Raw genomic sequence first — 14851 nt, forward strand, 5'->3', positions numbered from 1 at the left:
GGATGGATGGATGGATGGATGGATGGGGTTTACGGGGACGGATGGATGGATGGATGGATGGGGTTTATGGGGACAGATGGATGGATGGGGTTTATGGGGATAGATGGATGGATGGATGGGGTTTATGGGGATAGAAGAATGGATGGATGGGGTTTATGGGGACAGATGGATGGATGGGGTTTATGGGGATAGATGGATGGATGGATGGATGGATGGGGTTTATGGGGATAGAAGAATGGATGGATGGGGTTTATTGGGATAGATGGATGGATGGGGTTTATGGGGATAGATAGATGGATGGATGTATGGATGGATGGGGTTTATGGGGATAGATGAATGGGGTTTATGGGGATAGATAGATGGATGTATGGATGGATGGGGTTTATGGGGATAGATGGATGGGGTTTATGGTGATAGATAGATGGATGGATGGATGGGGTTTATGGGGATAGATAGATGGGGTTTATGGGGATAGATAGATGGATGGATGGATGGGGTTTATGGGGATAGATAGATGGGGTTTATGGGGATAGATAGATGGATGGATGGATGGGGTTTATGGGGATAGATAGATGGATGGATAGATGGATGGATGGATGAGGTTTATGGGGATGGATAGATGGATGGATGGATGGATGGGGTTTATGGGGATGGATGGATAGATAGATAGATGGATGGATGGGGTTTATGGGGATAGATAGATAGATAGATAGATTAGATAGAGTAAAGGCCAATGTCTACATTTGCCCAGCTCCACAAACACAGTATTTGAGTTATCCCAAAGTCACTTCATGCACTCATCAGTGCAAATCTAGTTGCCTTATTCTACTGATAAAAGGTGCAGTTCAAATGGCTTTTAGCTCCATTGATCCTCTACAAGCAGCTTTTTGGAATTAAATCCAGCTGAATTTAATTATGGAGAAGGACCCTCAAACTCCCCCTTGGTAGGGACATTTGGTACAGTCCAATACATCATTGGGCAAGCCTCAGCCTGCCTGTGTTTTAATGAATAGTCATGAGGGAGAGAAAGGGGTGGGCCTGAGTTTTGTTGTTAGATGCAGATGACAGAACTAAGGGAGATGGAAAAAGCGAGAAAGCCAACAAACTGCAGACAGGTAGCCAGCCCAGCATCCCCGGCGCTGCCTCTCCCTAGTCACTTGCCCTTGTCTTTACGTTCCATTATCGTATGTCGATTAATACCCTCTTTATTTTTTCCATCCTCCCGTGACCTCATGACTCCTGTGGCGGGAAAGTTCCTAGTTGTTTTTAAATTCCAAGAAGACTAAAATGCTGTATATTAGCGACCCAATGCAGCATTACACCACGGTAGGTGCTACCTTTTCTGAACAGCATTTGATTTATTATTTTTCCTCCAAAGGGAATGTCCTCCTCCCCCCCCCCCCGCCCAAGACAAAAGGCTTTGCAGAATATTGCACTCGCATTCTGTTTTCTTGAGTTTTGCGCCTGTTGCTATGTGAGAAATGCCACGCGTGAGATTCAGTCTTCATTCAGGCAGGGTGACCCAGTGCAAGAAGGTGCTGATGTAGAACGGAAGTTGGATGGATGCTTGCTTATGTGCTCTTCTGCACATGCACAGATCATGTTGTTTTTAGCACCAGGAGGCACTCATCTGTTCTGATCATCAGGCAGGTTGCGACTTCATGTGCAACTCCAGAATGTTGCAAAAGGAAATTTCGCCAGATTCTACTTCAGGATGGGGTGGTTAAAATGTTGTCTACTTAGTTGGCAGGTCTCTGCTGCACTCTCTTTATATCTAAGATATGTGTTGTGCTTTGCAAAATCTTCAATGTGATTTAAATCTCCGGCTGAGGTAGCTGTTTGAAGCTCCTGAGTCCCCCATGAATACATCTGTACAAGCCTCTATACCCTGCATTGTGGTTTCTCCCGTATCTTTAACTAACTACAGCTCTGAGCTACAATTTAAAGAAACAGTCTGTCTTCAAACTTCTTAGCTGCGGCAGCACCAAGGCACTGGTGCATCCTTCATTTGGGACTTGCTCATTTGCAGAAACCACGGGAACACTTGCATCTCTGTAATGCTGTGTGTGTTTGTGTCCCCAAACAGGTTTCCTTCTGCAGATTAGAGGGGCTGGGAGATTATGACAATTAGCACTGGACATGGATTCTCATATATACATTTTCAGCATGGTCTATAAACTATATGATGCTGTTTTAGTCTACAGATTTTGTTTTTGCTGTTCTGGTATTCAGGATATATGAGGCAAGAGCATCCTTAATGAATATACAAGGTGAAGGAAAGAGATCTCTCCCCAAATGCATTTCCTTTTTAAATAACAAAGAATTTTTTTCGGAGGGTAGTTTTCTTTTTGTATTTATTGATGAATAATCATACATATAGAGTGAAACAGTGTTGCAGTTCTTGGTTGAAATTACTGAATCGCTTGTTTCTGTTTCCACATATGGTGGCTTGGTTTTGTATTGTAATTCCGTTACTCTGTGTGCCATTATTACAATGATATTTCTTTTTAATGTTTACATGTGGATTTTTCTTTTAAAGGGACACCACCAACTTGCAATCTAATCATTCTCAAAAAAGGAGTTAAAATCATTTTGGGTATGACAGCTGCCCCTGAAGCCCACTGCTGACATTTGGGGATTTACAACCACAATTTCCTATTTTTAAAAATAATCTTGTTTCTTTCTCCTGTTGCTTTGTAACAAGTTCACACAATTGCCAGGGGAAATCAGCTATACAGGGAAACAGGAAAACTGTCTGTACCCAAAATGCTTTTAAACGCACAGAGAAAACATAGTGGGGGAAAAAAGGGGTGAGGGAAATACTTTTGACTAATCTCTATGGACTATGTTTTGGCACCTTTACTCACCCTGCATGTCATTTGACTTTGTATTGATTTAATTGATTTAATTTAATTATGTCAGTTTATAGGAGTGCTAAAAAGAGAACCCATCTCTATGCTTTATTCGCCCTGGACAGAAATTAAAAATGTAGCCTAAGTGCATCAATTTAAAATAGCTTGCCACAATCCCCATCTCTCAAACAATTCCTCCCCCAACAATTACAATTGTAAATAGTTTCAGTGGGACTGCTCACAGATTAGAGTACTTCTCAATATGAATAATAGTGGCAGAATCCAGCCCTTCATTCTATAATCTGCAATGGTTCTGTAACAATTATAGGGAACAAATTTTTGGGTAGGAATGTGAATTTTAAATGGATGGTGTGTCTGGTTCAATGTACCGATGATCACTTAGGTTGCTGGGCACGAAGCTTTTGTTTTCACAAATAGAGGGGTTTACTTTTATCAGAGGCTGTTGTCTTTTGAAAAGAAGAATGTCTCTCACACTCTAAGCATCGGTGCTCATGGCAGTGGCTCACTTCTGATTTATCTACACGTTGTACATTCTTCTTGCACTCAGGCACTGCACATGCTGGGACAGCTGGCTGGAGTGGATGTTGTATTGTAAATAGTTGCACATTATTGTTGCGTGTAATGAATCTAAAGGGGCAGCAAACATCCTTCTGAAAGCACTTATAGAGCATACACAGCGGGTGCTTTTCAAGTTCAGTATCTTACCCCTCGTTGTGGGGTATTTTGAAACACCAACAGTAATTTTGTTGCGTGTCCATCTCCTGCAAAATATCCTGGCCCGAGAAAAGCTCGTCCTAGATCAGAAAGCCGCTGTTTCATTGTGCTCTTATTTAGAACCGATCACACCTACTACACTAAAATTGTGTGGGAACATTCACACTGGTAGATGCTGGGTCCTTTCTCCTGGCAACGATTCATGCAAGGGACTTGTGCTACAGGTTCAATGCTTTGCACGTTGATGGGAGCGTAGCTTACTTGCAGGTAGTGGCTGACTCAGAGAGTACTATATGTAGGGACTGTCCTTTTGCCATGTGTTTGTCCAGCACCTAGTACAATGAGGCATTGGTCTATGACTGGTCTTAGACACTATGGAAAGGCAAAGAATAAATAATAATAATAATAATAATAAAATATTGCCCAAAGGAAAAATGATTCCCGAGACCCTGGTGTATGGCCCAAAGCTGAAAGGCTTTATTCAGATACTACTGTGATGGGGATGGATGGGTAGAAAGGATTCCCTCTCCTATGCATTTCATTCCAATTGCTCGTAAGTCCTCTGGGGAGCAGGGAACCTGGTGCTGGGGTGGCAGCCTTCGTAGGAGCAAGACGGGCAGTATCTTTGTGAGAAAGGGAGCAGATTGTGAGCCCCCTCCCTAAAGGAGCAGCCTTGAGGGTAGAGGGGGAGGCATAGGGTTGTCTTCTCTTCCTCCACCCTCACTTCTTCACCTGCAGGAAGTGTTTCAGGAGGGATGCTCAGGAAGTTGGTCCAAAGTCACCCCCTGCACAGGAGAGGTCAGGTCAACTGGCTATGGCCATGGTGGGTAAAAGGTGGGCTTGGCTTTCCCAGTGGGGGACGTAGGGGTTGGGGGCGCTATAGGCTGTGGTAGCTTGCTGCTGCTCCCCCATTCCCATGACTGGACATGTTACTTATGGGTAAAGTGAGGCCCAGAAGGCTATGTCACATAGTCACATGGAGAATCTGTGATAGGGCTGGATATCCTTAGCCCAGGGGTCCTGACTCTAACCATGGTAAACTCGCAACACTGTTTAAGAACTCTTCCTATTTTTGTCGACTTTTGCAGCAAACATTTCCACTGGATTCTGGCTTTCTGCAGTCTGCAGAGCTCTTGACTCCGTGGAAACAGAAATTGCCAAGACGGGAAATGATGCATGTTTATTTCCCACTTTTCAGGAGATAACTAGTGGACCAACACACACTTTATTCTTTGTCCCTGACGATCAGAACACATTGCTATTATTTTTGAAGGATGAATTTTTATGTACAGAATGAGAATCCGAAAAAGTAGTATGTTGGTTCATCAGTGTAAACCAGTTACTTTCTGTTTGTTCCTGCGAAAATAGATTTGATTTTCTTATTTGGCGATGAATGTTTCTGGCAGGATCTTATCTTGCAGTTCATTTTATTACTCCTAGAGTAGTAAGAAATCAGCAGCTCTGTGCTTATCTGGCTGAACATGCCATCATGGGCTTTGTGGACTGTTTTCCAGGTATATTTTGATAACAGTTTAAATGAAGTTTCTTGTGATTATTTCTGGAATTATGGATAGTTCATGAGGTTCTTGTTTATCTGAGGCAAACTATACAGCAGGAGAAACAGACAGAGGGTTTCATACACATATTTAAGGGGAGAAGAGGGATGTATTTGCAAACGCAAGTTAGATCTTGTTTGACATTCCATCAGTTAGTCACAGAATCCTGATGATCTTGTGGGAGACGTAGAGAACTGGAGGTCTTACTTGGAAAAGCTTGATAGCTTTTTTTTTTTAAACGATTATACTGTAAACCCGTAACTTTCCTTTGGGTGAGGTTAGGTTCCCAAGTTAAAACATGTCTCTTGAGTCTGAAATCTGGTTAGTTGCGAGCATTTCAGACTGACTTCATTTGGGGGGAGGAGGAGTGTGAAGAGCTGTGCCCGTTTGTCATGTGAAATCATGCTTTAAAAAACAATACATTTAACAACTTGTTGTTTAACACATGTACATTTCCAAGTGCCATTATACACTGTGAGCCATGATGTGTGACGGCAGGGACAGTTCTTTCTCCCAGAGCAAAGGGGTTGGTTTGAGAACAGCTTGCAATGGCCTCAGCAATGGAAGACTGGATGGTTCAGGTTAAAGACAGATGGTGATTTTCACATCTGGGTTGCTGGGTCAGTGAGGCTGGGAGTGAGTGACAATAATTACCAGTCTGAGGGCAGTTTGGTGGCCTCTGTGCTCTGAGTTCAGATAGCAGCAGACTGCCTGAGCAGAAATACCGAGGGATGGATGGCCAAGGAGACAGACTTGGCTGGAACTGGGTGAAAGGCGTGAATGTAGGGAGACTGGAATAGTAGTCTGTTCCCTGGACATGGTTCCCTCAGAGGTGTCTTGGAACACGTGTGCAGGACGCTCTCTGGATGAGGCTTGCGCAGCCTATGCTATTCCTGTTGTATGGATGAGCTCAGGTTTTGCAGTCCCACCGGTGAAAAAAATGGAGCCACTTTTTGGATCATTATATTCACCTAAAAGAGACCCTGTGAAATAGGAAGGAGGCTGGTAGGAGTTATTACAAATACTCTCTTGGCTGTTCATGGTCTTAGTACAGTTGACAAGAATATGTGAGAAGTTGCCATAAGAGAACACGTGAAAAAAACCCTATAGAATTATGGGTAAAAAATGTATAACTCTTTCCATTAAACATCACAGTGGGGAAACGGTGGGAAAATTCTGTAAAGATTCTTCATGAGCAAATCTCAGACAAATTCAGTGCTTTAATTCAATAGATGTGTCTCATGGTCACTTTGCTAGTGTTCAGCCATAGAGTGCGAAAGTCCTCAGTTTATCCAAAGACTAGGTTCTACATGTAATAGATCAAGCTTCTCTCAGATTAAAATGATAATCTCATGAGAACAGGCTTTTTCATTTGTGAGATTTCCAGAGTGTTCTGACGGCATCTGAATAGGAAACACCACAGGAGCAATGTTTGAGGTGGAGAATTGAGGTATTTCTGCTCTGATCCCAGGTGACACCAAAAAATATGCTAAATGTTTTTAAAAAAAAACAGTTCACATCTTTGGAGCTTTTTTTTTCAACTTCAGAAAAAGGCTGGATTTTGGTCTGAGTTTTGGATGTAGGATTAGGTCAGTTATTGTTTTGCCCTGTGTGGTTCTGCTACATTTACATGATATTTAAGGCCATAGGATTTACCAAATAGAGGAGAACAAATTCCATCTTGTGCCATTGTGACACAGGCATGCCCAAACATGCCCTAACATGCCCAGGCAGGCAAATTACACCTATGTCTCACCAGCTTCACAATATCTCACCAAAGTGGGGAAAAGCTAAGAACTATCTGATTCCATGGTTGTTGTGAGAGGTTTGTACAGCAAATATTTTAAGAGCTATGTAAAATGTAGAATACTATGGTCCCAAACTGTTGGAGATGAAACGTCACCTGAGGTGGGGAGGACCTCAGCTAACTCAGTCAAGAGTGAGAATAATCAGCATCTTTTGACCCAGCTCAGCCCTGTGTTTACAGTCTGGACCAGATGCAGGCATGAGCATCTACAAAGGCAAATAAAAAAAAAACAAAAACCCAACAAAAGATTCTGAACAGGGGACCCTCAAGGGCTGAGCTGAAGTAAATGAACTGATTATGAAAAGAGACAAAAAGTCTGGGGCTGCATAGAAGAAGAAGAAGAAGCAAGGGCACAAGATGTTACTTGTTACGGAGGTGACATTCCGCCAGCGGAAGCATCCCATGAAAAGTGGATCCCACCTCTCTGGACTGGACCAGTGCTGTTAGGACTGACCACTGGATGAAAAATACTTTATTAGACTGGAAGGGAACTGGTTAATAAGTACAGGCTCTGGACTGCATTTTATATTTTATGTAACACTGTAACCTGGTGGTTCCAGTCCTTTTACTTGCATCGATTTTGGATCTTTATCTTAAGCTGTGCTAAACAAACTTCTATCTGATTTTACTGTGGACACGACCCAGTGCCTTGCGCTGAAGAGAGCGCTGAACTGAGGGGAGGCTGGTGGATGGGGGTGCACTGCTTCCGTAGAGGCAGCAGATCAGTGTACATTGAGGGTGTCCAGAAGATGAGGGACTGGGCACTTGAGTGTAACAAGGTGGCATGTGCGAATTGCTAGCCTGCAGTGGGAACGAGTGTGGCTTGCAGAGCCCGGAGCAGAGCACTGGAGGATTTTCCCCGGTGGGCACAGATAAGGCTCTCTCATGCTGTGATCAGGTGATAGTGATTCACACTGAACACCTTGGTAACCCCAGAAGTGTCACAGACATCAGCTGTTAATAGAAATATTTGATAATGGAAATTCAGAACAGATGCTGAAAACCAGCTTTATAAGAAGGCAGGCACTGGCCCAGTACACACAAAATAAGGGTAAATTCGGCCAATTATCTTATTTTCACTCTGCATCAAAACTGTGCATTTGAACGTCTCCCAAACCGTGGACTGCATTACTGCAAACTGCAAAAAGATTATATCACTTGTGTAAAATGAATTGTACAGCCTGCCTCTGAAAGGTGATTGCAATGTTCATCCACCCTCACAAACCTAAAGAGGGAAACTGGGTGGGGTGTGCATGAATGTGTGTGAAGGGGTGAATGGATGGATATGGTTGTGCACAGGTGAAGTGAGAAATAGGCCCACCCCATTGCAACAATGCTATCATCTTATCGGCGGGTATGTTAGTGATTGCGGGGGGTGGGGTGGGTAGTTGCTCTGTGGGCTGTATGGACCAAGTTCATCAAGTAATTCAGGTGCTGATTGTGGTATTCAAGATATCTCATACAGGGGAACGTTTGCTTGCTCCAGAGTGGAGACCTCCTCAAGGATTCATTTACAGAGTGTGGCAGTACCACTTTATAAAGATAGAGGGCACTCTAATGACTCTTATGAGAGTCTCGAACAAACATTGCAGCTGTGTCCCACAGTAAATTGCAACTTTTATCAGATAAAATTCCAACCCTTCCCAGGGCGTCAGTCTCGTAACTTTCTACGACATTTGCCTTGGTGGAAATGCCATTATTTCTCCAAAGCAAATAGCACTTTGTAACTGAAAAACAGCCTTAATTCCATGAAAAATCTGAGAGATGAACAAAAAGTCACTGTGAGACAGGGGTTGCTCCATGGTTTAACCAGCAGGCTGGTGGGGCAGGCGTGGGGTGTTTTCTCCAGCCCTACCCTTGATATTTTTATATTTAGGCGTCTTACTTTCTTTTTCAGTGTGACCCCACAAACAGAGCCGGTGCATCCAACTTCTCCCTGATTCTGAGAGTTTCCTGTCCCGTGGATGCATGCATGCATCTCCTAACAGAGACATATTCATATTCTTTGGACAGTCAGACCTAGATTTCTCCAGTTTGCAGCTCTAATCCGTTCGGAATCATTTAGGTTTTAGTGTATGGTTCTGGGAGATAGCAGAGGGGGCTGCTTTTCAGACAATCAGTGGGAGATGATCTCGCCTGCTAAACTCGACTACATGACCGGAAAGCTTTGTATGAGCGCGGGGTAGATAAAGAATTTCAGTTTGTCATTAAGTCCAAGATTTTCAACAGGGACCAGTGATTTTGAGTCCTCAAGTTGAGATGTCTTAAAAAGTCTGATTTCCAGAAAGTGCCAAGCAAGCATCCCCCTCTGAAAATCAGGTCCCTTTAACGCAAGCATCCACAATCAGTAGTCATTTTGAACATCTTCTGTGGGGTGAAGGTTAAATCAGGAGGCAAACTGGTGTCTGTGGTGTCCCTTCAATGGGAGTTAGGCCCTGCTTTCCAAAAACCAAGAAGTGAAATGTCACTCTGGGGCCTGGGAATGGGCAACACTGACGTAATAGGGTTATGACAGGTCAAGAGCGAAGTTAATTACTGAAGCGGGAGAACGGGTGTGTGTGTCCATCTCTGTGTGTCTGTCTGGGTTAAGAACCAGCATCAGACCCATATTTTCACAAGCTCAAAAATGCCCCTAAGCGAGACACACAGTAATTCCTGTTAGCAAATGATTATTAAATGTCATGTTTAACGCTAGGCCTCGTCTAGCGGCTGATCCATTGAGGGAATGACCGAACTACAGCTATCAGCTAGAGGAGTCCTTTAGAACAATGGTAGACACTCATGGTGCTGGAGGTCCTCAATTCAATCCCCAAAGATGATTCACGACGGTGCCCGCTGTGAACGAGCCTCCAGCAAACCCCACCTTTGTCTCACTGCTATGATGAGGCCTTGCCATTGGCCAGCAATTGCATCTTTGTGCAGAAAGTCCCACCTACCAATCTGGGTCGTTTTGTCCAATACATTTGATTTGGTCGGCCTTATGGAACTGAATGCAGCAGCCAATTGCATCCTCCCCCTCCCCCCCCACCCCGGGCATCATGGAGGGCAGACAGGACATGGTGCAGGACGCTTAGGAAAGGTGCACCAGTGGGCTATGCTTGGAAGGTGAGGAGTAGGACTTTGCAAAATCGGGCAACAGGTGCCCAAAGGCCAAGTGGCTGGGAAACTGGTGCTTAGAATTCCGCCTCCCCCTGGTGCTTAGAAGTCCCAGAGCTGTCTGTGCAATATACCATTACTCGGTGCATTCCTGCTCTCCCACCCCAAGGGAAATGCATTCTGTCCCACTTTGGAACAGGGGTGACCTTTGCTCAAGTCTACCCTTGACTTTTTTATTGGGCTGGCTGCCAGGGTTTCCCTGGGCTGAGCCAAGAAGCTGTGTTTTGCAGCATGTATGTACATGTGCACATGTCGCTGTCTGGCTCTGGGCACGCTGCAATTACCAAGAGATAGAGACTTTTCAAAGTTGTTTTCTCCTAAATTTCTTACAGCTCCCAAGTGGTCTTTGTTGCTTTGGGGGCAGCGGAATCATGGTTGTGGGTTTCACCCACAGGTTGTTCCAAAGGGACTAGAGTCAGAGTTTGATGATTCTTTATGGGCTGCTGCCATCCCTCAGTATCGTCTGCATGGGCTACGGCTGGGCTTTTGGCATTAAATGCTGTCGGTGGTGTTGGGCTAACTTCAGCACATTCAGCCTGTGATGTGAAGGCAAGGGGAGGAAAGAGACACGTGAGGAAGAGTTTGTCTAATCGGTGTCACTTTCCTGATGGGAAGAATTTGGAACAACTAGAAAAAAATGAGAAAGTTAAATAAATCTGGGAGGGGAAATGAAGAAGGAAAAGTGAACGAAGGAGGAATAAAGCTGGAAGAGAAAGGAGAAAATGAAAGAAGAAATAAGGTTTATTCCAGTAGTTTGGATAATGATATGAACTAAACACGATCCACAATTGCTAACCAAGCAGATGTGACAGGTGAGATACATGTAAATAACAGGCTGGCCCCAGAGCAGCTTATTTGTTGATGTGTCTATGTTCAGCATAACCCAGCACAGCTAATATATGGACAGGAGTCAAGCCCAGGAGTCCTGACTCCAGCCCTGTACCCTGGTCACCAGACCATCCTACTTCCCTCTGTTATCACTTGGATATGTCTCCACAGTGCATCTGCATAGATAGCAGATTGCCGCAGCACGGCCTTGCTTCCCAGAGCTGATAACAATGAATCCACTTGGTGGGTCATAGCTTGAAGGCAGCTCTTTGCAGCGGAGTGGATCCTTTTAAAACCCTGTGCTGGCTACGTGTGATACCGCTGGTAACGGAGTGCAGCGTGTGCGTGGAGACTCACCGCCCAGCCACCAGTGTAATTCATTCAAGGTGACTCTTCGGGAGCGAAGTGGGGAGCAGGGAGCGTTTTGCTCCACACACGTGGGCGTTTTGTTCTTGAGTCCTGGGCATGCATGTGTTTTAAGGACTCTCCTCTCCCTTCCAACTTGGCTCCTTCTCCTGATGGAATCTGCAGGGAAGGCACAATCCTGCACTTGTGGCATCCCACTGCTTTGCTACGGGAATAAAGTCACATACGCACAGGCTTCAGGGTGGGATCCAATGGGAGGGGAGATGGGTAGTGACTTGGGGTCGAAGCCCTGTTTTTACACACAGCCATCTCAGGCAATGAACAAACCGTGGGAAGAAAGATTATCAGAAAGGCTGGAAGGTAAATTCAAGGCTTCAGCATCAGTCTCTCTTCAGAACTGATTATTTTGTTTCCAGTTCACTAATAGAACTTTCTTTCTTTCTATGAAATAGTGTAAAGTCTGGCTACTACTGAGCTTCTGAGATGGGGCTTCTCTACTACTAAGGTGGGCCCAACCTACAAAAGAGATCCAGAGTTCAAACCCCACAAAACTTAAGGTGGCTGGAATCTGGGGGTTTGGTTCAGCCCTTTAGAAAGATAGGAGCCATTTGCAAAGTTTGGTTCCTGGTCTGGGTTGCTGTGTGAAGTTTGGGAGTGTTTGGCTCAGGGTTGGGGGTTGGGTTAGTCCCATATGAACGGAAAGTACTGAGATTTGAAATGGAAGTGAATGAGCCCTTACAGAAAGGTCCCTGATGGAACCAACGGGGATCCATAGAAATCCCTCTGAACATCTCCAGAACTTATCAGAGGATGAGAGCCTTTCCATCACACTTGTTCGGGCATCCTCTGGAGTTCTGTACTATTGGTGTATTCTGTAGGGTGAGCTCTAAGATCATTATCATTTTCTAGTCAATATGCCTTTCCCATAAGGGGGTAGCAGAAAACAGCAAATATATGTCTCTTCCTAGCTAAGTGATGATTTCCCTGCAAAAGAGGTGGTTTTACACTGTTAAGTGCACTGGCAATCCAGGAATCTTGGCCCCTGGCTGCCTCCATTATGGATGAAGCTGACAAAAGGGGGTGATGTCAATGTGTCAGGTTTTATCCCTTTCACAAGTGGTGACCTGTTTTAAAAACAAACCAACCCAGCGGAGGTATTTCAGCTAACTTTCCAGTGTGCTGGCCCTTTAAGGAGGCTGTAACAGGACACCTGAAGTCCTGGAGAAGTGTAGTCTCTAAACTGGCTGGTGTTTTCTTTTTTTTCCCCCTCCTCCCCTTTTCCCTTCCTCCAGTCCCAGTTTAATTTGCTGAACAGCAGCATGGATCAGAGCATCGGCACCAGAGCAGCTTCCACCAGCCCTTACAGCTCTGAGCACCCTTCCAATGTTCCAACGCATTCTCCCTACTCGCAGCCCAGCTCGACCTTTGACGCCATGTCCCCAGCTCCTGTCATCCCCTCCAACGCTGACTACCCCGGGCCCCACCACTTTGAGGTGACCTTCCAGCAATCCAGCACAGCCAAGTCTGCCACTTGGACAGTAAGTTGCATGAGTTCTTCTTGACTTCAGTAGAGAGATGCATGTGTGTCTGTAGAACTGTTTGCAATGAATCTGCATCAAACCCTTTACTGTCTCTGCAAAAAGAAAAGGAGGACTTGTGGCACCGTAGAGACTAACACATTTATTTGAGCATAAGCTTTCATGCCCTCCTTTTCTTTTTGCGGATACAGATTAACACGGCTGCTACTCTTTACTGTCTCTGTATCATTTTGCAGAAGGATACACAGTGCATGTTTATATACTGCGGACGTTGCAATGTCAGCTGCAAAATATCTGGTTGTTCAGTAGTAAACAGAGGGTATTTTGGTGGCCACCTTTAGAGGCAGCAAATATAACTCAAGCCTGACAAGCAAAGCTTTGGTGGGAAATAGGGGGTTTATTTTCAGGATTTGTTTCCAGACACAGTAGAACCCTGGATTTTTCATATTTTTTTTATTTCTTTTGATTTGTAATAGCAAATGAATCACTCAAGCTGTAAGAGCCCTGATGATAATTAAACTTGCAGCCACAAAAATATCATTTAGCAACGTCACACAATAAGAAAAATGAACAGAGGAGCCAGTAGATAGTAGATAACACAGTTGCATAGACCTTTTCCCCACGAGTACCCCAAAAGCCAGCCGCTCAGCTGTGTCAAAGAGATGGCTTTCACAGCATCTCTTCAGGTCAACGAAAAGCATCATCTCAGCACAGCAAGGGACAGGGAAATTACTGAGAGAAGAAGGGTGCTGCTTTTCTCATCAGAGGTTAGATCCTAAATTCATGTCATAGGGGCTTTTGCATAAGCATGGCCCATAAAGAAAAAAAATATTTACACTGATCTATTTTTAAAACATTTCTGTCCTAGACGTTTCTCTGAAAACAAAGTATTCACAAAAAAACTCCCAGTGCAACTTAAGCACCCACTCAGATCCCACCCGCCAAGAAATGCCTGGGAAAATAGAGGCATCTTACAGACAGAGTTCATCTCCCTGAGGTGAGATAGCTGGCATTGAAAGGGAGCAAAGGGATCTCCTGTAGGATTGTGGTTTGACCGTGCTACCAAACCAGCACAGCAGAACATGAGCAACGTGTATCAGCCCTACGTGCGATAATGACTTGTTTTGGAAGCTGATGTGTTCAGTTACTGTGAAAGGTCTTTTAATGATGGACAAAAAGTTGTCTTCCGGCTGTTTAATGTATGGGCTATGAGCGTTGAAACCCCAAATGGCTGCAGCTCCTATTCTGTTCCTGTCAGTCCAATACGTGCCACCCCTCTAGCTGCTGCGTGTGGGAATGGAAAGTGCACACGGAATATAGCCTAGCAGGAGTGTGGCAGGAAAGAGGTTAAAAGGGCGATTTGTAACAGCTGTCTCCCAGCAGTTTGTTTTGTAATTCTAGACAGCCAAGCTTCCCCATGAAAATGAATAGGGAGAGCAGTGAGGGGTCAGCTCTGTGGGGCTCCCAGGTGAGGGAGACCAACGGGACTGCTGAATTCTAAGCATGCCCAGCACAGTGCTGAAGGAGGGAACTCCTATCCCAGTGCCCATAGCACTGGCAGCCCTCAGCACACAACGAGCTCTTGTCAGAATGATCCCCCAGCAATTATAAGCCAAAATATGTGGATCCTGGAATCAGCAAAGAATAAGGAGTCATTGTGGTGTAAAATAAAGCAAATGCAAGGTAAATCCGTAAGGCATTGCACTGACCACTCAGTCTTCAGAGAGCAACAGAGCTTCTAAAGCAAACCAGAAATAAATCTGGTTTTAAAGTGATCATTGCTTTCTTCGTGGCTTGGCATAAAGGGCCAGATTCTCTGGTGTAAATAGCATAGCTCCACTGAGCTGAGGAGCCGGCCCAAACATTTTATGGGGAATCTGTACTTGGCCAGCATTCTAGTTAAAAGGACAGGCTGTCTGGATGGCAGTGTATCCCCTGCCCCCCTCTGGGTCTGGTGAAGTGTAGATTAACAATGGGGTACCTCTCTGGATTAGGTCTGGGATTAACGTTAGG

At 44.7% G+C, this 14851-nt stretch overlaps 1 protein-coding gene across 2 annotated transcripts in view; it reads left to right on the top strand.

Moving 5' to 3' along the window:
- The window catches only part of TP73 (tumor protein p73), a 61966-nt gene that overhangs the window by 10958 nt on the left and 36157 nt on the right, over nt 1-14851 (top strand). For both annotated transcript variants that reach the window (XM_077837385.1, XM_077837386.1), the window contains exon 3: nt 12593-12838. In XM_077837385.1, the coding sequence (XP_077693511.1) occupies nt 12593-12838 (246 nt within the window). The remainder of the gene's footprint in view (nt 1-12592; nt 12839-14851) is intronic.

Source organism: Eretmochelys imbricata, chromosome 18 (genome assembly GCF_965152235.1).
Source record: "Eretmochelys imbricata isolate rEreImb1 chromosome 18, rEreImb1.hap1, whole genome shotgun sequence".
Lineage (NCBI taxonomy): Eukaryota > Metazoa > Chordata > Testudines > Cheloniidae > Eretmochelys > Eretmochelys imbricata.